This window comes from Pantherophis guttatus, chromosome 1 (assembly GCF_059756535.1).
Source record: "Pantherophis guttatus breed Tessera chromosome 1, ASM5975653v1, whole genome shotgun sequence".
NCBI classification, from domain to species: Eukaryota; Metazoa; Chordata; class Lepidosauria; order Squamata; family Colubridae; genus Pantherophis; species Pantherophis guttatus.
In genome coordinates this window covers 32743846-32767861 of record NC_142063.1, presented here as the reverse complement: position 1 = coordinate 32767861, position 24016 = coordinate 32743846, and the positions used below count along the sequence as shown (strand labels likewise).

At 34.8% G+C, this 24016-nt stretch overlaps 1 protein-coding gene across 2 annotated transcripts in view; it reads right to left on the bottom strand.

Annotated features, from left to right (window-relative positions):
• Positions 1-4216: 4216 nt before the first annotated feature.
• Positions 4217-24016, bottom strand: part of PPM1A (protein phosphatase, Mg2+/Mn2+ dependent 1A) — a 30830-nt gene continuing 11030 nt past the window's right edge. Inside the window, exons 2-6 of one of the 2 annotated variants that reach the window (XM_034433528.3) lie at positions 18461-19311; positions 17386-17503; positions 9691-9799; positions 7229-7286; positions 4217-6798 (exon numbers count right to left, since the gene is read on the bottom strand). In XM_034433528.3, coding sequence (XP_034289419.1) covers positions 6769-6798; positions 7229-7286; positions 9691-9799; positions 17386-17503; positions 18461-19294 — 1149 coding nt within the window. In that variant the 5' untranslated portion in view covers positions 19295-19311 and the 3' untranslated portion in view covers positions 4217-6768. Of the gene's footprint in view, positions 6871-7228; positions 7287-9690; positions 9800-17385; positions 17504-18460; positions 19312-24016 lie in introns of both variants that reach the window. The other variant, XM_034433527.3, reaches the window with a different exon arrangement.

Genomic DNA, 24016 nt, shown 5'->3' with positions numbered 1-24016 from the left:
ATTGATTTCCCCTTCTTTCATACCAACTTTTTCAAGCATGCAATTAACAGCACCAGGTGCAACAGTTCCATTCAACTTGTGCCAGATCTATATAATCAGGACTCATCCTCAACACTTCTTTGTGGAAGTCTCCAGATGCTTGTTGTCACATTATCTCTGCCAGAAAACAGGCACAAAGGGAAGGTAAATGGAATGTGGCTGGCCCACAAAGGATTTTTGCACTTCCCTGCCTCAATACCCTCCCTTTTACTTCCCCAGGTGATTTTAACTAATCAATGACTAAATAAATAAATAAGTAACAACAATGACAATAATTTTAATGGAGGAAAACCTGACAGAAAGCCAGGTTTCTATCTTTCTAGTGGGTTTGTCCAAGTGTGCGATTAACTGTTGAAATGCACTCTGCTTAACCTGATACAAAACAATCAGATAATGATAGGTACCAGCACATGATTTAGCTTCTGCCTATGCCTGGGATAAGGACAACCCATCTTTTCATGCAAACCCCCCACTGTTAGGGTGAATAAACATGACTGCTGGTTAGAAATAAGTTCTTTACTGTTAGGAGGGAGAAGTTAAATATATGTTGTATTTAAGCAAGACATGGCATCCAGTATTGGTACCTGTGAACTAGAAGGCAAAGGCATTCAGTTGGGGTGGCCATCGGTATCTTCATAATGCAGGAAAGAAGTGATTGAGGACAAAGATGACAGAAAAGTCTGATATTATGTGTGGTATGGAAGAAGGGATGAAGTACCATTTTCTATTTCTCACCTAAATACTAGAACTCAATCATTTGGTGAAACTGGCTGGCACAAAAAATTGCCCTTTCCTAATCAATGTCCCAAAAACACACAGTTAGCCTGATCCTAGATTTCTATTTCTGGCCCAGAAATAGGGAAGAGATGGGGTTCATCTGTGCTAACTTTCTCTGGCCTGGAGGTTCAAGGAATCTGGCCCATCCAAAGCCTCTGGATGGGCCAGATGGGAGAAAGTGGATCTGTGCAACAAGGACAACTGTCCCTGTATATAAAGATGAGGAATAGCTGACATTCCTTCTCCTTCTTTTGCTGAAGGTGGCTCATGAATCTGTCCTCAATGGTTTGGATTTATGTAGCCACCCCTCTCATAAATACAGGACTCTGTGCTGTACAACACAACAGTTAAAACTCAGTAACAATCCAAAAACAATAAAAAATCAAATAAACAGATAAAATGTCTATGGAGATTCTCAGTCATCCATGTCATGGTTGTCCCAGACGTGCTTTTTCAAGAGGCAACTGGATTTTCTGGTTTTTCTCTGAAGATGTTTCACTTCTCATCCAATAAGCTTCTATGGCACAGAAAGTCCAGTTGCCTCTTGAAAAAGCACCTTTGGGAAAGCAGATAAAATCCAATACAACTTGTGAAAACGATCTTGGAACAGAAATTGTATGCAAATTGAACATGAGCCAGAAGTCTGATAACTGCAAAGGACAAATGCCATATAAATAGGCCATATAAATAGAAGAATAGGAATCCAATTCGTAGGAATTAATAATTTCATTTCATTCTGTTCTGACAAGATCCCAGTTCAAGCACTATTATCTAATTCTTGGCATCACATTTTTATAAAGAGTGAAAACAGGTTCAGAAAAGGGTGATGAATGTGATTAGAAGACTTGAAATTTACAAAGAGACATGAAAGGAGCTGCTTATTTCAGCCTTGAGAAAAGTCGATTGAGGAGAATATGAGAGCACTCTTGTAAATACCTGAATGGATGTCACATAAAAGGCCAGGATTGGTTCTCATTTCTGAATGCAGGATATAGAATAATAGTTTTAAGTAACTGGAAGGCAGATTCCAATTGAAGAGCAATTTGATAATGAAACTAAATATCAAGATGGCATGTCCCTTTCATTGGATGCATTCAAGCAGAGGCTAGATGGCCTTTTATTTTGGAAGTTCTAAATTTGGATCCCTGCATGGAGCATTAGCCTGAACTGATGATCCAGATGGCCTTTCCAATTATGATTCTAAACTATTTCTGCCTATTCCTGGCAGATGGCCATTCACTTCCCATTTACACCACTCAGAAACAGGGTGTCCCACTACTATTCCAGGCAGATGGTTCCACTGCTTAACAATTTTTATTATCAGATCACTTCTGATATTCCGCATGAACTTTCCTTCATGTTAAAACCCCCTGAACCCTGCCCTACTGTTTCAATAGATACCTTTTTGTATGTAAAAACAAAATGGATATTTATAGTGTTTTGTATCATCCCTTAGCCTTCCTTCTATAAGCTAAATGTGTCCACTGTTTTGCTTACAGGATTTGATTTTCAGACACCCCAACCCTGTTGTAGTTCTTCTCTGAACCTTCTCTAGCTTTATCATGTTCTTTTTTGAAATCTGGTGCCCAGAACTGGATCCAGTACTCCAATTGCAGTCTAACTAGTGCAGGATACAATGAAACTAGTATCTCTTTAGTCAGCATATAATGCTTCTTTCAATACACTCCTAAATGACACTTCACTTTTAGCTGCAGCATCAAATGGCTTACTCATGTTTAGCTTGATATCCAGTAGTTTTCCTTGCTCTTCTTTACATACACTGCTGTCAAGTTACATCTCCATAATATTGTATCTATGTGTATGATTTTCCGTAACCATTTGCCTGACTAGGCATCATCGAGCATCATATAGTTGAGTATGGTTTAATATGTATATGTTGAGATCATTTTGAATTGTAATTTTGTTCTCTAATCACCCTATCTTGGTATAATCTGCAACTTTAAAAGCCTCCTTTCCATTCTGGGCAGCGTTTGGGCAGCATTATCAAATGTTGAACGAGATAAAAGATGGAACCTTGAGGACCCAATTTAATATCCTCCTCCATGTTGGTGCAGAGCCCTTTATGAAATGTTTGTTCAGCCCCTCATGAATCTGTGATTTGCCCATCAGTCCATCTTGTCTACAAAGATATCACACAAAGCTGTCACAATACTTTATTGAGACAAAGGTATGCAACATCTCTAGCGTCCCTTTGGTATTCTATACCAAACTAGTAATTTTGTCTAGATAATGTTCATCCAGTTTTCCAAACCTTTCTGGATGAAACAGATTATATGGACTCTTTTCAGTTGGATTTCAGTAGAAGACATAGTATTGATACTACATCAATGACTTCTGGTAGGAGGAGAACGGGAATAATGTCTCCATTGGATCCTCTGGATCCCTCAGCAACTTTCAAAATCAGCAACACCTGTATGCTTCCAGACTGACAGCAAGGTCAGTGGAGAGAAGATGTTCTGATGATTCCCTTCAGTGCAGCTAGTTCCATTCAATATTAATGGGGGAAGAGGTCAAGCCCAAGTCCCAAGGCTTGTAAAGGGTCTCAGGATTTGATGCTCTCACCCCTCCTATTTAACAATTGAGACTGTTGAATGAGGTCAGCCCTTGGTTTGGAGCTGGGCATCAAGTTGGTTGTTGCCCCAAACCTGGGCTAGGTAGTTTGAGGAGATCTCTCTTCAATGGTGGGTGAAATGGACATTTGTGGTGATATTTTTGTAGTTTTTGTTATAGCTTTTGTATCCCTTGACATGACAAAACATATGATCTGCTTTTCTTATATGATTTTTGTCAGGAATATGTTGATGGAAAGTCACAGGTTTTCTTTTTTCCCATGGGGAAAAAGAAAAATAAACTATTTCACAGAATGTCTAACTTCATTTATTACACTTCCCTGCCTCTCATTTACAGACAGTGGGCCACCTCAGTAGAGTGCTGACACCTGCTGAAATAATCAGAAATGCTGAGTTAAATAAAAGTCTGCACCCCCCAATCCTTGTTTCATTTGAGGGCAATCATGAAAAACCAGGGAAGTTTGCAAGTGACCCGATGAGGAAGAAAGGTCTCCATTCCTGGTTCAGTTTTCCTGGAAGTATGCTCCCTGGAATATGCTTGGATAAGGAGAAATGTGGGGGTACTTAATAGTGTGGAACCAAATCATACTTACTTTATTATTTATGACTTTTGTAAAACAAACCCAAACACGCTCTCCTTCCCAAAAATAAGAAATGGAATATCATTGTTTAAGAGTACCTAATACAGAATTGCCTTAAATTACCTTAAATTTATCGGTTCTCAAGTCTCCATTTAAACTATACCAGAAATTTAATGCTGTGAAAAATACTGTATAGAGAACAAGATGCATAGAAAGAAAAGGCAAAAGTTGGGACCATTGTTTTATTTTATTTCATCAGCAGACAGGCATCCACTCTTTCACCTCTGGCTAGGGAAATAAATACTGTAGCACACAATTCTTTAAACTATGCTGGACTGCCCCTGAGGTGTTCAGACATTTCTAGCATTTAAAAAAGTTGCAAAAATGGAAAAAAAAAAAAAAAAACCACACACAAGGTTTTATTTTTTGCAGTTTGGTGAACAAGAATAAGCATCTTTACTAAAATTTGTAATTCATGGGTTATATGAATTTAATTTCACTTTGATTAATATGTAAAATTGCCATGTATTAATAAAGCCTAGTAACACAGTGCCTTGACCCCATTAAAGAGCCAAACATAGGTAGGCCAATGTACAACTGCTGTACCTCTTTTCTGCCCAATTCACACTTTTAAGAATTATGATAAGCAATAGCAGAATAACTGTTCTCATCTTTCTTTAAGACGTTGCACCAACACCAAATTTTAAACATGTGCTATTATTACAATTAATAATATTAATCATATGGCTTTCCATTTGAGAATTTTAAAAACTTTTCTGATCTGAGTTTTTGCCACCTTTACATACGTGTATACTTCAATGTACACAAAAAATAATGATCTGAGTTCTGTTTCTAACTCTAAATCAATCCATTATTGTTAATTGATTAGTACTTCAAATATAGCCTCTTAATTAGGTGTATACGAAGTTATACTTAAAAATTTTATTGCCTGAACTCAACAAAACTGTATTTTAAGCATTTAATGTAGGTAGGATGAGGGACTGCTGCTTTACCTAAAGTTGCTCTAAATTTATAAATACAAATAGTGCTTATGTTTTCTTCATTCATGCTTCAAAGGGGTAGAAACTAAATACAGTGATATTAAACAACCAAACAAGAGAAATAAAATATTTGCGATTATAATAACAATCCTTAGACATTTCTTTTTCAACATTTCCTAACTGCAATAGTTTTAAGGCTCTATATACAAACAAATGTATATCTGAAAATTAGGGAAAGAGGGATATAAACATGTGAGTTGTACATTGCTTCCTATAAAAAGGTATGTTTTACACCTTTTAAAAAACGCTAGCTACATTGTTACTATCTATTTATATTTTTGTTGATTTTCCTTTGGAGGGGCATCAGTTGGCTGAAAGTTTAAAGAAATACATAATGATCATGCAATACCCTCAACTGAAAAAAACAAAAAGGAAATACAAGGTGCATAAAACAGTAGTTCTGCAAACACATAATCAATTTATCTTATTTTCAGTAGAGGAAAATTCAAGTCAAATTAGTTTTATTATTTCATCTTTTTTTTTAAAGCAAATTAAACTCAACAATTAAATATTCTGAATCTATGCACTTCAAATCACACCTACTGTTCAGTCAAAATAAGATTGTCAGGCTCTCTGACAAATTAATTTTCGTTAAGAAGCAAGTATACACTATGCTCATAGAATGCTATCAAACTAAAATCTTGAAATAAAACTCATGTAACAGGATCATTCTGTTTCTCAAAGCATATTATGCCCACTAATTAGAAAATAAACTCCATTTGTGCCTCGGGCACAGTCAGGAGTTCTTCCCATTTCATAAATGGGCAACTGTTTAATAAAAATAGTTATCAACATGACACTTTATTTATGAACATTTCAGAAGACAAAAGGAAAGAGAAAGAGTTACACATTTATTGTTAAATTTCTTGTTAAATCAAGCTTTATTGATAAAATGGAATTAAAAGAATTTTTACTTGGAACAGCAGCCAATCCAGCCAATCAGGCTAATAAAATGGTGCATGCTCCTACTAAATATAGAAAGATACCATCTCTTAACATAATTGATACTTAATCGAAGGTAAAGGTTTTCTCTAAAAAAAGGTGCAATTCATCAAAGTTTTTAGCTCCCATGATCTATTTAATAGCCATCTTGTAAAGTTGGTGAATTTTTCTTCTTTTGCTGAAATCTTTCACATATTTCAGTGGGATTTTTAGATCTGCCATAATTTTAAGATAAAAAAACAATTACAGTCTGAAGGAAAATTAACTGTGTTCCAGTTATTTTCCATACTACAGTTACAATAATCTGTTTTTATATCAAATTTCCTTTACAAAATTTTCATGCACCTCCTGAGTATTTTGCTGGCTAGGTTGCTACTCCCAGCAATCCAGAACCACAAAAACAAACAGAAAGAGCTAGAGTACTGTTGCATTTAAACAACAAACCAAGCCTTTCATTTACGATGTAAAATAGCTCATTATGAAATAAGCATTCTGGACAACCACAACTGCACTTTACAAAACAAAATCATACAACATAAAATTGCTTGGAGTCCAATTTACAGCATCATAGTTTCAGTATCACTTTTACAGAAGTTTGCTTCACACACAAAAACAAGATTATTCCTGGGATAAGCGTTGAACTGCTGTTGTATTCACTAATACCAACATCACTTCCCTTCAAGCATGTATGAAACGGATGCTAAGAAGGATCATTGTTGGTTGGGTGAGTTTTTCCATTAGGAGAATCGGTGCTAATTCCACAGCTTAGATGGCATTTTACCACATATCATCAGTTGTTGCAGAGTCCTTTAAGAAAAGAGAACAAACCCTTTAAAGTCTGGAGCGCCCAAAATTATAGCAATTTCTGGATAATCCAGACTGAAAAGGGTAGTAGATATGTCCATAATTTTAGGATTTTGATTTCTTTTCTGTACTTTGGGGCAAATTATAAATTTAACAAAACATGAGAGAAAGTTATTGAGAGCAAACATCACCTTTAAATAACTAACTTCAAAGCACAGTATGTTTTCTGCCAGTGAATTATAGCTGGTCATTTAACATAAAAGCAATAAAATCTTCCAAGATATTTCAGTTTAGTACTTTATTAAGCTTACACGTACTGAAAAGAATATTTTAGTGAATACAATTTATACTAACAAAGTAAAATTAAAGACTGACAAGTAATTTTTCAGTCAGAATTAATAAGGAAAAACTGCTATGTGGTGCCAATACTCACAGCTTCATCATTCCGATAAGGATTCAGTCTGTTATAAATGGCTTCAATCACACTCCGTCTAAATCAGGTAAAGAAAAAACAAAATAAAAGAAATTTTAAGGGACGGTAATCCCTAGTAGTCAAACATGATTATTAAAAGTTTTTGAATAGAAATATTGTAAAAGATGTCCTTGATCATTATCATTATGTCTAGTTTTGTTAACAAATTACATATAATATTTGAGCCAAATGGAATTCAAGGTGGCACCAAAAATTCCAGAGTATTAAAATAAAATAAGAACATTACCTTTAAAAAAAAACAAAGAAAAAAAGGAACTGTGGAGCTATTTGGTAATCTAAAATAATGGGAGAATCAAACAAACTAGCTTAATTAAGCAGGATATTAAATTATCTTCATGCAACACACTAACTGAACTCAGAAATGAACATATAACCAAGTCAGGTCATATAATGCCAAAGGTTCTATTAATTGTCTGGTTGGCAATATTTTAACTTCATACCACGTTTTGATGTAAACTTGAAACGCAGCTGAATGTATTTTATCTTTTAAAGTTATATTCCTTAGATAATAAAATCTTGGAAGCCATTAATCCATTTTATCTGGAATAAGACCATTTATAAATTTATTTTATTTATTTATTTTATTTTTTATTTTATATTGGATTTCTATACCGCCCTTCTCCCTAAGGACTCAGGGCGGTGTACAGCCAGATTAAAAAAAACATGCAGAACAAATATTAAAAACAATTAAAAGATATATAAATTTGGCCCAATTAAAACTCATTTACCAATTAAAAACGTTTAAAACATTTAAAAACAGTTAAAAATTTCATCTTAAGCCAGCCCGGCTTGTTTAAATAAATGGGTTTTAAGGGCGCGACGGAAGGCACTGAGGTCTTGGATTCTCCTTATCTCTGGGGGGAGCTGATTCCAGAGGGTGGGTGCCCCCACAGAGAAGGCCCTCCCCCTGGGGGTCACCAGCCTGCATTGTTTGGCTGATGGCACCCCGAGGAGGCCCTCTCTGTGGGAGCGCACGGGTCGCTGGGAGGTCGTCGGTAGCAGCAGGCGGTCTCGCAGATAGCTAGGCCCTATGCCATGGAGCGCTTTAAAGGTGATAACCAACACCTTGAAGCGCACCCGGAAGACAACTGGGAGCCAGTGCAGCTCGCGCAGGAGCGGTGTTACATGGGAGCGCCATGCTGCTCCCGTCACTACCCGCGCTGCTGCGTTCTGGACCAGTTGGAGCCTCCGGGTGCTCCTCAAGGGGAGCCCCATGTAGAGAGCGTTGCAGTAGTCAAGGCGAGAGGTGACGAGGGCATGAGTGACTGTGCACAGGGAATCCCGATCAAGAAAGGGCCGCAACTGGCGAATCAGGCGAACCTGACAAAAGGTCCCCCTGGTTACAGCCGTCAGATGTTCCTCCAAGGACAGCTGCATATCCAGGAGGACTCCCAGATTGCGAGCCCTCTCTGTGGGGGCCAATGACTCGCCCCCAATAGTCAGTGATGGAATTGAAATTGAATTTTAACATTATTAAATCATTGAATAACAAACATATTTAAATGTTAGGATCAGAGGTTGGTTTCAGCAGGTTCTGACCAGTTCTGGAGAACCGGTAGTGGAAATTTTGAGTAGTTCGGAGAACCGGTAGTAAAAATTCTGACTGACTCTGCCCACATCTATTCTCTGCCTCCCAAGTCCCAGCTGATTGGGAGGAGATGAGGATTTTGCAGTAACCTTCCCCTGGATTGGAGAGGGAATGGAGATTTTATAGTATCCTTCCCCTGGAGTGGGGTAGGAATGGAGATTTTACAGTATCCTTCCCCTGCCACGCCCACCAAGCCACGCCCACAGAACTGGTAGTAAAAAATTTTGAAACCCACCACTGGTTAGGATGCCTCTTTAAAAATCAGTTAATTAGCTGGTACTGATTTTATTTTTAGCATTTAGTATGCAACAGAGCAGGTAAATTTATAATAATTTGAATTCAATCCCTTTTAAAACAACACAACCTATTTCAGTTTCAAAACCTCATTTCAAGTAAAAAAAAAAGGTCATTTTGAGCTTTCGGAAGATGCTTTAACTTTGAAAGAAACCTGCCTCAAATTAGAAACATATTGCTTCAAGTTTAAAACACACCCAAAATATTTGAAACACTCTGGCTTCATACTCAACATGATTGTTTCATGCTAATTTCAAACTCAAAAGGATGCATTTTTAAAAAAAAAATATTTATACATTTTTTCTTTAATATACATAAATGAAAAGGATGCATTTTAGGCATGAAACATTTTGCAATTTATATTAGTTTCACCTCTGTTTCATCATTTGTATTAACATTTGAAAGAGACTGTGATTATTGATGGATGTTACTGAAAATATTTTATCACCCTTAAGGCAGGTTTTATGAAAGGTATACCTTATTTAAACTCAAAAGCATATTTACACTGGTGCAAACTTACTTGCTCGCCAATTCACCCCCAGGTGGAAGATTTGGGATGCTTTCTGTTTGTAATGTACGCATGACGTGGACTAAGTCTGGTACTCCTTCACCCTGCTTCTTTATGATCTCTGGGAATCAGAAGTTATCTTCTTGTAAATTCAGTTCAATCACAATTAGAAAACATTGCAACATTTAGTTTAATCAAAGAAAGTTCAAGGTTTCAAAAGTTTTGCCTTTTTCATGACTTTATCTTGATTTTACCCTAGCAAATTTGAGCAGAAATGCAACTCACGTATTTTCAGAATATCCCTGATTCTGTGTATCTTTCATTCAGAAACAGATAGAAGTTTGTAATGTATTTATTAAATCATTACATAAAAATATCAGTATTCTAGCACCCCTCAATACTGACATGTTGATGTTTGGAATTACCAGAAGGAAAGAGAGAACTTCTTTACTGATACATTCAATTAGCATTTTTAATCAATAAAATTCAAATTCCAGCGTGATTGGAACTATAGCCTTTGCTTTAATAAACTAAAATACAAAAAAAAAAAAAATCATACAGTTCAATGCATACTAACTTGGAAAAAAAGAATTGTAAAATAATGGAAGTTACACCAAACTCAAATTCCTACAAATGCTCATTATATAAAATGTACTAACCACCAAGAAACTGTTTAATTACAACACCCTCAATACAGTTTGAACAATATTTGAACTCTAAGACCTATAACACTTTCAATCTACTTTCTGTGAATAATCGAAGTTGCACATTTCATAGATATTTAGTTTTCAGAATATATGTTTTGTTTAAATTTATATACCGCCCTTCTCCCTGAGGACTCAGGGCGGTGTACAGCCAGAATTAAAAAACATAAAATACAAATATTAAAAAACAATTAAAATATATATAAATTTGGCCCAAAATTAAAATACAAACCAATTAAAACATTTAAAATTTCTTCTTATAAATAACTAATCTAAAATAATTTCTGCTCTTCTGCTTCAATATTCAGAAAATCAAGAAAAAATATAAAAAATAATTTTAAAAATAATTTTTATCAGTAATGTTTCTATTACATGGTGGCTAGTCCTCTAAAATGTCAATTCAAGGTATTTCTGAGATTACCTATTAGAGATTCCTTAACTGGATACACACACACACATGCTTTCTCATAGATATATGCAGGTCTGTGGGCAGTCCTTGACTTACGATTAGTTACTTAATGAATATCCAGTTATGATGGGCCACCCCAGAGCTACTTATGACACATTTTCAAAATTACAATGGCCTCACACACTCTCCTGTGGTCATATGAACACATTTTGGGTGATTGGCAATCAGCTTGTCTTTATAATCAATTTGCACATGACTGCAATTGCTACATCTTTTGCTGGTTTCTGGCATTTACTTCTGGTTTCTGATAATAAAACGCTCATTGGGGAAAATGGATGCATTTAATAATAACAGTTGCAAAAATGTTAAAAAAAAATTGGGTGCAGTCACATGATGCTTCAACTTACAACCATAGTTCCAGGCTCAATTACAATTGTAAATTGAGGACTACCTGTACAAACCATTAAAAAGATTACAATTTTTATTTGCGAATATTTACTTTGATTTGTGATATAATTGCATGAAACGTTTCTACAAATATGAATGTGTATGCAATATTCATGTTCAATTGTTTATAAATTGTTTATAAAATAAGAAAAAGTAAGTAGTAATAGAAGTTTGGACACCATTTCCATCAGCACTTTGTTATATCCCCTTTGGCAAAAAGTAACTGTTTCTAAACCTTCTTTTGTAATTAGCTTGTTTTTGTTTCTGCAATTTCTTCCCACTGTTCCTTGAAAAATTTTAACAAATTCCTCAGGTCTCTTAGCACACACTGCATCTTAGAAATCTCTCTCAAAATTTTCAATAATATTCAAGTCTGGGGACTGTGAAGTCCATACCAAAATCTTTAGCATTCTTTCCTGTAAGTATTTTCATGGTTGATTTGTAGGTATATTTTGGATCGCTGATGTTGACCTATCCAATCTCTTTTCAGGTTCAATTTGTTCACTAATTGGGATATTTGCTTCTATAATATTTTGCTTTTTACTTAAACCCATTGTTGCTTTCATTTGCATAGTATTTCCTGTGCTACTTATATCCATTCAACTTAAAAACATAACAAAGCCACTGCTGTGCTTAACGGATGGGCAAGGTGTCCCCGTCCCCACACAGCAAATACTTTTTTCTCCAAAACTGTTACTGTGGCAGAAAAGTTGTGTTTCACTTTAATCAATCCAGAGCACTTTGCTCAAAAACATTTCACACTGATCTTTTGCATATTTTGAAATGCAACTAATGTGGTGCATGCAAAGAAAATATTTTCACCTGACAACTCTCCCATGCAGATCACAATTGTATCAGCAACACTGTTCAGTGGACCTGTGGAAAACTATTCAAATGACAGCTTCACTTTTCAGCAATTGTTTGCAAGCTCTGTTCATTCTGCTTTCACTTCAAATGTTTCATGTAACTTCTATTTGTTAACCATGTTTCTGGCAGTTGAAATTGCTAGCTAGAAACATTTAGAATAGTGTTTTTTTAAACTTGGTTTTAAGATGGACAGGCTTCAATTCCCAGAATTCCCTAGGTAGCCATTTTAACATCTTAAAAGTTACCAAGTATGAGAAACACCAATTTAAAGGTTGTTTTTTTTTTACACAGCAACCTTCTTCTATTTTGTAAGAGTAAACTGTATTTATTTGCAAATGCTGAGATATTAAAAGTAGAGAGAAAAGTGTTTATATCTTCTGAAAGGTTATAATGTACAATAGAATTATATTTGCTTGGTTATCAGCAGCCCAAATGAGTCAATCACCTTTATGGGCCTTACTAACAATTTTATAATAAAGAAATCTAGAAGTAAATCAACTGGGTGTCCAAATCCCTCTATCTGCCATAATAACCGTTTTCTTATTGTAAACAATTGTACATAAGTAGTACATATAGATTCAAATTTCTTCAAAGAAATTATTTTTAATACAGAGTCACAGAGACATGCAATCAGTCCGGGGGTGTGTACGCTTTTGCGTGTAACTATGGATAATCAATAACACCACATGGCTTTTTATTAGTAATTGTGGGATAGCTTTAAATCAACATATTTAACCAAGCCATAGTATATTAAGTTCTTATGGTCCATGGTTTCCCAAACAGATATATGTCAACATTCTACTCAAAATAAAATAAGAAATAATTTCATAATCTTGATCTATATAAAAATTTGAAATTTGAAAACAAGAACACAATTGATGATATAATTCTGAAGTATATGACAGTAACTTTTTAAAAATATTCTAGCCTCATCTGTAGGCTAATACATAGCAACAACAGGAAGCATACTAAAAAATCTAAGTAATTATATAACTTTACAATAATCCTCTACAATCCAAAAATAGCAATATTTTACAAAGGCCAGGAGTTGAAGAGCTGATTATAAGGCTACATTCAAGGGAGTTATGCTAGTGCAATGAAATCACTGGACTTCCTCTCCCAAAGAACAACTGACCTCGACATTAAGTTTTTAAAGTCAATTGTTGTGGCATAGGAAACTACTTTTTTGAAGATGGGGTGAGGATAACTAATTAGTTTCTTGGATCCTGGATGTACTGTGAGACAAATGAGTGTGAGTACAGATAGTCCTCAATTTACAACCATTTGTTTAGTGACTTTATAAAATTATAACGGCACTAAAAATTGACTTATGACCGTCTTCCATACTTATGATCATTGCAGCATCCCCATGGTCATGTGATCAAAATTCTGCCGCTTGGCAATTAGTTTGTTTATGATGGTTGCAGTATTCCGGGGTCATGTGATCACCTTTTGTGACTTTTTGACAAGCAAAGTCAATGGGGATGCCAAATTCAAGTTACAACTGTGTTACTAATTTACACAACTGCAGCAATTAACTTAATTAACAATTAGCAATTAACTGTGGCAAGAAAGATCATAAAATGAGGCAAAACTCACTTAACAACTGTCTTGTTTAGCAACAGTAATTTTGGGCTCAATTGTGGTCATAAGCCAAGTACTACCTGTATGTTTTAAAGGTGAAACTGTAGGGCCAGAATTTTAATTTCACCAACTTTTTAAAGCAAAAATTTCTACTACTGAACACAAAATAAAGAACAAAGATCTCAAAATTGTTTTATAAAGTATTTTATTGTGAATTGTGAACATCTGGTATTGGCTACACCATTCTAATGCTATGTTATCTTTTGTACAAAAATAAAGGGATTTTTACCTAAACTACACAGTTCCAGAACCTAAAGCTGTAGTACATTTGAAATACATTCTCCATTAAAATACATTTGAACTAAATAGAAATATGAACAATCACAAATAATTTATGGCATAAATGTAACCAATTTATTGGCCTTGGTTTTATAATAACTTGCAGCTGCTTTTTATTAACTTAAAATCTTTCCCAAATGTAGCAAAAAGATAACTGAAGGACAGATGGAGCTTGGAAGTGCAATTTACACTACCGTAACTAAATGGGCACTGTACTTTTTAAAAAAGGTTTGGGAAATATTTTATTTTCACAAATGTGAGAGAACAGGAACTTTTGGGTATCCAGAAATCATCTTATACTTTTTTCTCAGTAAGAGGAAATCTCTCTACATAAATTTACATGTTTTACTGAAGATGGGTATTACAGCATATTAAAGTCAATAACCATCTATGGAACAAACACATGTTTAAATAGTGAAATTTTCCAGGGTAACCCCTGAAATATTATAATCCCACTAAACTGAAAATTTGCACTAGGAAAATCTCCCTGAGGCCTGCAATCTCAGCTGTATTTGAGGGACTTAATTTTATTAGGCTAGTCCTAGTATCTATCATATCAGAAGATCATTTTGAAATATAATTTTAAGGAACCGCACTTAGTATTAAAGTTTAAGTGTCATAAATACTCTTTGTTACGTAACTATAATTAAATGCATTCAGAATAAATATAAAATTGATCAGAACACAGATAAAGGCATAATTTATAATATATAATAGTAGTGTAACTCAGTCAACGAAGCAGCTTTTCCAAAAATATGAATCCTAAAGTTAAATCCTAAAGTTTCAATTTTACTTCAATTAGAACACACACACATACACATGTATGTTTGTGCGTGTGCATGTTAAATGTGATGATTTTAAATTTTAATGTTGGCCTTTTTTGGAATTTTAATAGAAATAGTATATTAAGCATATATATAACTGGATGAGTCAGCAGCTATATCATTTCTTGTACCAAAAGTTCTATATTTCCAAAAATTGTGCAAAAGAGAACATAGCTATTAACCAGAATAATTATTTTTAATAGACCAAGAGGGGCCAATACCCCGGTTTAGTACATATTTAAAATTTAAACCATTCCCAGTTCAAAAACAATTATAATCTAAATTGCTCTTCAAGACTCCTGAAGTTAGAAACCAGGCAATACTGCCTGTAATTTACAAACAGTTTTCTTTGGCACAGTTATCCCTTTTGAAATCCATCAAACTACTTTTGAACTCAGAGCAAATTCAAGGAGTAATTGGATGCTTTGTGGAAGACTAAACAGGAAACTTCAAAACACTGCAAAATGTTTGTGTTGTCTTTTAGGGGTGTGTGTGTGTGTGTGTGTGTGTGTGAGAGAGAGAGAGAGAGAGAGAGAGAGAGAGGGAGGGAGGGAGGGAGGGAGGAAGGAAAGAAGGAAGGAAAAAAGAAAATATATGATGTAATTTAGGGTTTGTCGAAATGTGCTCCATCGAAATCAAGGGTTCCACAAGAACCTGATGAGCACCTGTGACAGATGAAGGGCAAAGCGAACAAAGTTCACCCAAACATACACGGAAGCAGTTTACTAGCCGAGTCATAACTAAATAATATTGTTTGAAGTATTTGCATGTCAAAATCAATACTCTAAACTTAAGAAGCAATTTTCTTTTAGGAAGAATAAGGTCTTCACTTGGAAGGTGGTTTAAATGATGGGGAACTCTTAGACTGCAGACATTGAACATAATTTTATCTCAAGGTAAAGAAAACTGCCCAATGTCTGCTTGTTGTGGCGCAGTGGTTAGAATGCAGTTCTACAGGCTACTTCTGCTGACTGCCGGCTGCCAGCAGTTTGGCAGTTCAAGTCTCACCGGCTCAAGATTGACTTAGCCTTCCATCCTTCCGAGGTCAGTAAAATGAGGACCCAGACTGTTGGGGGCAATATGCTGACACTGTAAACCGCTTAGAGAGGGCTGTAAAGCACTGTAAAGCAGTATATAAGTCTAAGTACTATTGCTATTATCCAGGTAATATATAGACTTTATCATAAGACATAGCTTCACTAGGTTGTCACTACATAATACTTCTTTCCACTCTTATTAATTACATTCACTTACTATGCTTGCAATATATCGTATAAGCAAAGACCGTGATTCTGTAGAAAAAAATGCAGTATTAGCAATCACTATCTGAATTTCCTCCAGTGTAACGTTCATGTGCTTTGAATATTACATTTAATACTATCACATAGTCCCTTCAGGGGTTTAAAACACTTCATAAACATTATCTTAATGTAATTTTTATGTCAGGTATATCAGTATTATGTTCCCCTCTTGAAAATGGGAGGGAGAGATTCAAAGAAGTTTGTTTTGCCTGAGCCATCTAATGAGGTAATTATAAAGATGAGACAGGAACCAGAAGTTTCCTGATTTCTACCTTAGTCTCCTAGCCACTGCAGCACACACTGACTTATTGGTACTTCACTAAGAGAATTTTAAGATCTCAAACATTGATAGATAGGCTTATAACTGACAAAGTTAGCTTTTATAATATAAAAAAAAAATGCATGAAATGTTTAACTCAAAGGTCAATAAAGCAGACAAAATTTCCTACTAGTCATACTCGTAATTCCATGGCCTTAAATTATAATTAAATCACCCTCAATTTACATTCATATAAATTGAATGTAATATAATTTGGCCATTACAACTATTTCAAAGGTATGATGAATTATGACTTAATCTAATTTCATGCTATGTTCATTTTTTTTTGAGAAATGTGTATTTGTCCATATTAGTATTCTTTACAACTAGTAATATGAATAAAAGCTTACTTGTGAACATACTTAACATCCATGTATAAAAGCACAGGATTGCACCACACATATTCAAAGGCGCTATATAAGAGATTGGCATGCATCTTTTAATGCATGATTTAAACCAAAATAGTTTTTGAATTCCATTGTACAAAATTGTATTAATAACAAGTTACAAGACTATGACTACGCTGTCTTGTAATTATTACACATCTGTAACAGATACTGACACATATATTTAATGAGTATTCTGTTAAATGTAATTCTATTAAGATAGCTAAATGCTCTTTTAATATCAATTAGAAATTGTTTGGAACATAAATTTATTGCTGATAATGGTTGTGACAAAATGTTGTATCTGTGTTTTCCTCTATTGTAAACAGAACAGTCAAGGACACATATTTTAATAGGATAGACCTACACATGTAACAAAAGGCAACAAAAGTACCTTTAAGTGATATGTGTCATAAATATCCCATGGCACTTAAGGATTTAATTGAAAAAACAAACAAATATTTACAACTTGGCTGTTCAGGTTTTGTTTAAAATTAAATTAACTTATTTTTTTCTTAAAGAGCCACCTTCTACTCTGCTTTCCAGGAACTTGTCCAGCTCTGTCTCTCTCTTCACTGCGTCCGGTAATACCTTTGGTGCATTTGGAAAACAGATCAGTATCACACTCATGTTGTCTCGGCTACCCTGAAAACGGAAGGAAGAAGTTTCAGATTTTTTAAAACATTTCTAAGCACACTACTTGTAAGTCAATCAATTGTATCTTCATATTTATAGCATGGAAGAAAAGGGTAGTTTGATTAAGATATGAAAGAGAACACTGTTCTATGGTATTTGATTTCACATAAAAATTCATTTCAGCCTAATTTATAGTTAGGAGACTATAGATATACCTATCTGATTTTTAAACTTAAGACATGAACTGTCCCTGATGATTATTAAGGTAATTTATTCACTTGTTTCTATCTGACTTAATAATTAGAAGAAGCCTGATTTAAGATCAATTCTTTTCCCTGGATGAAATTTAAACCAGGATCCTTCTACTTATTAAGTTAATATTTCAACTCAAACTCTCCATCATATATCTCATAGATGATTTTTAAAAAACTCGAAAAACAAAGCAAATAGTGAAATTCAGCCCAACATAGAAATTAAATATCGCTGCACACACCAGCAATCCTCAGCCTAAAGTTGTAGCTTCCCAAGGCTGTTAGATTAAAAAAAAAAAAACAGTAAATGAGCTGAAGTGATTCAGAATCCCAAGACCTTTGCACCTTTAAAAAAAATGTGTTGTGAAACATTACAAAATAAAATAAAAAGTAATGTTCAAATTTGCTCTATAAATTAACTACCCATTTTCTACATTGTAAAAATATACAAAATACAATGCAAATTCAGCAATATGTTAACAAAGTAAGTGTAGTTTTAAGTACACACATTATTGGCATTGTATGGTCTTAATAACATAGAATAAAAATAATAAGACCAAGTTATTAGTTGGCAAAGTACCCTTTTCTAAATTCCACATGTGCCACAAAGGAATTCTTTCCAAGACTATATAAAGCATGTATAGATTTTTACCACCACCCCCATGTAAAACTTCTAATGTAATAAAAGTGTATTTCCTTCAGAATTTCTGGCTACCTTGTACAAGCAGGTGTCAACTATCTCATTACAAACTCTTTCAAGATCATCAGTGACTTCAAGCCTTGATCTGACAAATTCACACAGCTCTTCATTTCCCATAACATCCCAGATACCATCACAAGCCAATATGATGAACTGATCGTCTTCTTCTGATCTCTCAATTTCATATACTTCAGGTTCTGGAGAGACAAGCTGCTCTGTGGGGCCTTTCCCATGAACGCACTTGTAATCAAAGTCCCCAAGCGCTCTAGACACAGCCAGAGATCCATTCACACGCTGAATCATTACTGAACCACCTGCATTTTGTATACGTTCCTTCTCCAGTGGATTATTTGGTTTATGATCCTGTGTAAAGAAATAAACCTTTGTGTTTCTACAAAGTAAACCTCTAGAATCTCCACAGTTGATAAAATAAGTGTGTTGGGGAGAAATCAAGACTCCCACAGCTGTTGACCCGCTTCTGTCTGCACCATGTTTTTTTTCTGAGAGTAGCCTCATTTGTTCATCAATCTGCAGAAAACCTGTTCTGATTCCAGTCTTTACACTTTCCACAGATGGTGAAGCACTGCATCCTTTAAAATCATGATTGCTTGTGATGTGATCTAATAAATGCTCACAGCAGTATTTGGCAACTTGGGATCCAGCATGTCCATCATACACAGCAAAAAAAGACCATCCATCAAGTCCATTTGGCAGGCCGATCACAGCTGTATGTGCATCTTCCATCTCAACTCGCCAACCTTGCATGCTACTTAACCCATAGCGTAGTCCATTGCCCTGCCCTTGGGCATTGTGCTTCTCCATCTTTGGCTTATCTAGAAAAGCTCCCATGATGTATTCTTTCAAATCTGTGGAGATAATAGTATCTGCTGTTAAACTGTCATTAGAGAGAGAGAAAGAGAGTTAATAATTTAGCATAGGTTCATTTATCAAAGAAAAGATTCTCAAAATGGAGCTGTAGTCCTATAGTCCTAGTCCATTATGTTGAATCACACAATGTCAGCTGAAGCACAACTATTTTGCTTTTGCGGATTTATAGACTTCTGTCTTAGGCATGCTCTGTATATTTATACAAATATTTAAACTGTTACTATGCATGAGAAGGGTTTGTATTTTATTTATGTATCTTTTAACAAAATATTTGCAGTTAATATAACCAAAGCAAACCAAAGTTCAAACTATTCAGAAATAAACAATGGTCCTTGAATCCTTTGTTGCAACAATATTTTCAGATATTTGTGTAGTAAAACACAAATCCAGATTCAATTAGATCAAACATGGTACCCACATAGTAAGACCTTATGGATCATTAATGTGCCTGAATATTCTCACCTGGAAAGAAAAGTCAAATTATCACAGACTTTACAAGGCCTCAGCGATCTAATTCAGCCTTCTTTGGTATTCTGGCCTGTAATTCCCAGCAACCATTACCAGACAGACAATAATGATGAGAGATGGAAGAATGCTAGACTTGGGAAGACAATATATTCTAATACTATGCCAATACTGTAATAATAAACTCTATAACCCCCTCTGTCACTTTCTTCTGTTCCTATAGAATTTCAGAGAGAAGAAACTTCTGTAAGAAATGCAAATGTGATTTCCTACAGAAAGGTTTGTTTTTTCAACCACAAATTCATACTATAATGTCACAGAACAGATTAAAGCAAAACACATCCCTTTTCAAAGGCTAGCAATTGGCATTATCCAATCTAGCAGGTTATGTAGGAGACTTAATCTGATCCCCAAACAGATTCACCTCTACACTTGTAGTGTAGATATTCTCTATTCTCAGTTGAGTCCAAACTTACGTTATAGTTACATTCTTTCCAACATTTTTCTCATCTTCCACAATTTTCTTCCCTAAACGTTTTTCACAAAGCTACTGTCACCTCAAGCCTCACTGGACTATATTAAGTTTTTGATTGTTTTTAGCTACCATGTATAAGATTTTTCACTTGTTTACATTTATCTATCCCATTTGAAGAGAGATTACAGTAACTCTTCACTGCCCCTTTTTGTTACTACATCTTTTAATTAGACCTGGTCATTCCTAAATTAAAATGGATTTACATCTCTGTTTAAAAAATGCATGTTTTTTTCAAAAATCTCACTGTTTATATTCTATCATTATGAGGACTGTCATTTATTTATATTCCTTTTTGTTTAACTCGATGCTCTCCTGAAAGAGCACCTCTCCTCTTAAACCTGACTTCTAAGGTAACTTTGATGGTAAAATTGTTACAAAACTTTTGAAGGTAAACAGTGACTAAATCATATTTTCATTTTGCTGGCAGGGTTTTCTGCAGTCAAACCGTTTATGAGATTGTAGTTAAGGAGATGTGCCTTACCAAATTTATAACTAGGGCTTCTTTTGTTAGTGTGTTTTACCTATGATATAGCATGGATGGAAATGAATAATAGTCTTTGCCACTAGAGAGATAATGAAAAATGTTCATTACACTACAAGTCATTTTGCACAGAAAGTTAGAAAGTTTTTAAATGATAATGGAATCATAACATGCAGTATACTGTATATTGTTGAATATATTTGACAGAGTATGTTAATAATAAAATATTTAAATGAAGAATGTCTTGCTATAGATAGCAAGAATGCTTTCATAAATAACACAGTTTACAAATTATTTCCTGTGGCTGGTTAATGATCAAATGACTCAATGTAGGATTATATTCCTTGAAAAGAATACCGTATTTTTCGGAGTATAAAATGCAGCGGAGTATAAGACGCACTTACCTTTTTTGGTTGTTGTTTTTTTAAAAAAGTTTTTTTTTTACTTTTTAGACAAACACACATACAAACATACAATGTATTTACTTTGAACAGAGTATTTGGCTGGTTCACAAATTTAAACAGTGTTTAGTCATTTCAATTAAATTTACAATTTCTATATTTCCTTTTTGCCATATTTATTCCTCATCTATTTTTTTAAAAAAACAATATTACCCTTCATTCTCATCTCTAATCTTAATCAAATTTAATTTTTCCCTTCTATTCTATATTATACCCCTTCCCATTGTCATCTATTTTTATATCCATCCTCACATTGGTTAATTATTTAATATTACAATTGTTTAATACAAATTCAACATTTTTATATAAATCAATTAGTTATAACTATCTTTTTTGTATATTAATCAATATGAACATGAATATTCCAATTATTTCCATGCAATCCAATTTCTTACAAATCAATTAATTATATTTACCAATAATAATAAACCAAATAATTTCCCCCATATATTCCTCCAAACCACAACTTAACCATTTCTGCTTTCAACACAATATACAATTAATAGTATCTCAATTATTACAATTCCCTAGTTAAATAGAGCATTTTTTCTTTTGTGTTTTAAAATCTTGAACTCTCCTCTTCTGCCCTAAATTTCTCATTGTTTGCACCTACCTTTTTTTGGTGAGGAAAAAGAAAAAGAAATCTCTCTCTGCCTCATTTTGTCACCTTGCAGCAAAGAGCCTGCTTTACTTTCAGTTTCATTTTTTCAGCATAGCTAGGGGAAAAAAAAATCTGCTCCAGCACTCTTTGCCAGCAAGCAGCAGAGCCCTGCACAAAACAGCTGAGAGCAAATCAGCTGAGAGTCAGGAGGCCGATCTAATCAACTTGTGCTAATTAACCTATGCTGAAGCTGAAAGGGGCTGTTTTTTTCTTGCTGTTTGCTTGCAAGAAGGTAACTGCTGCGAGGCACAGACCAAAAGGTGGGGGCCAGTGGGTGGGCAGGGCTACATTCGGTGTATAAGACACACCTAAATTTTCACCCCCTTTTGGGGGGTAAAAAGGTGCATCTTATATTCTGAAAAATATGGTAGTTTAGCCATAATGTATGTTTTGAAGCAGATAACATTTCAATCCTTGGAAATATTGATATTTTTTTAAACAAATGGTGTAATATTAAAAAAAAAGTATTACGGCACTTTTTATGAATGTTTTTAAGGTTCCTAGGGTTAACTAATAATTTCTCATAACCCCACATGGGGCTTCTTATAGATGGAGCTCGTATGACTGCAAATTAGCTTTTTATTTCAGCTTTTTTTAATTATAGCTTTTAATACTATTTTGATATTATTCTAGATTGTGTTTTTATATGATGTTAGCCACCTGGTGTCACTATAACAAAATGGGCAGTATTACATATCCACATTTTTCTGTAGAATGACCTGCTTATGAGGTAGCATAAGCTATTAGTAAGTGATGTCCCAGAGTCACTGAGGGAATTTCCCAAATTATTGGCGCAGCATCTTAACTACTAAAGCATCATTCCTGTGTCACATTGGCTCCCAATCTCCAGTACCATCTACTAGAATATAGATTTATTTCAGTACATAAAAAAGACTTAACATGAATCACCAGCATAAAGTTAAATTGCCCCTAAGAAACTAGATATAGAACAGATATCTATTTAGTCAAATTAGCTGAAGAATTAAATGCTTTATTTATAATCACTACTGTATTCTTGTGATATGGTGCCTCAGATGCCATAGATATCAATGCAATGTCAGTGCCCTAAATCAAGCCAACCTCTGATTTGTTTGGAACTTGAAAATGGTAACAGGGTTTTTTGTTTCTAGGGAGGGGGATGTAATTCTCTTTCATCAATTTTCAGTAGGATATTTTTGGTTCAGAGAATATACAATGGAAGTTTATGGAGTACTTTATTCCATAGATTTTCACATAAATCCCTTTCCCTGCCAAGGTCAACAGGAGTTAGAGCCATATCCCCTATGAAAGGCATTTCTTCTATCAGGCACAGAGTAGATGGAATCATCTTTATGAATTTATTTTGTATTTTTAATTGGTGGGAGGAAGATGTTTAAGGGACAAAGTAGATTTATTAAATCTGTCAAAACCTAAGGGACCATTCTAAATTCTCCTCCTCCAAAACAATGAAAAAGAACCTGCAGGCATTTATTCTGAAATTGTTACTTGTGTTTGTTAATATTTCCCTTTATTAATAGAAAAGAAGCTAGAACACAAAAATGGGAATTACAGTATTTTTTGGAGTGTAAGACGTTCTGGAGTATAAGATGCATATTAGTTTTTGGGGAGGAAAACAAGAAAAAAATATTCTCCCTCTGCCTACCAGCATCCATTGGTATTCATCTGGCTAGCGTCCTTACACCAAAACAGCCTGGTCAGCTTCAGCACATTATCACAACCTGATTTAGCACGAACAGCTGATTGGTGGTTGGATCGGCCTCCCGGAATACCACCAATCAGCTGTTCCAGGCTGCAGGGATTGCCACAGCACATTGCCGCCGATCACCACTTCTGCGTGTCGCATTTTTGGGCTCTGCACATCGCATTTTATGCCTCTGCGCACCCCATTTTTTGCTTCCACGGGTTGCATTTTCAGCCGGTTCTAGGTGGCGGGGATTGCTGCTGCTGCCAATCCCTGCCACCTGGAACTAGCCAAAAATGCGACCTGCGGAGGCAAAAAATGAGGCGTGCGGAGGCTGAAAATGCGATGTGCAGAGGTGGCAATCAGCAGTGATGTGCTGTGGCAATCCCTGCAGCCTAG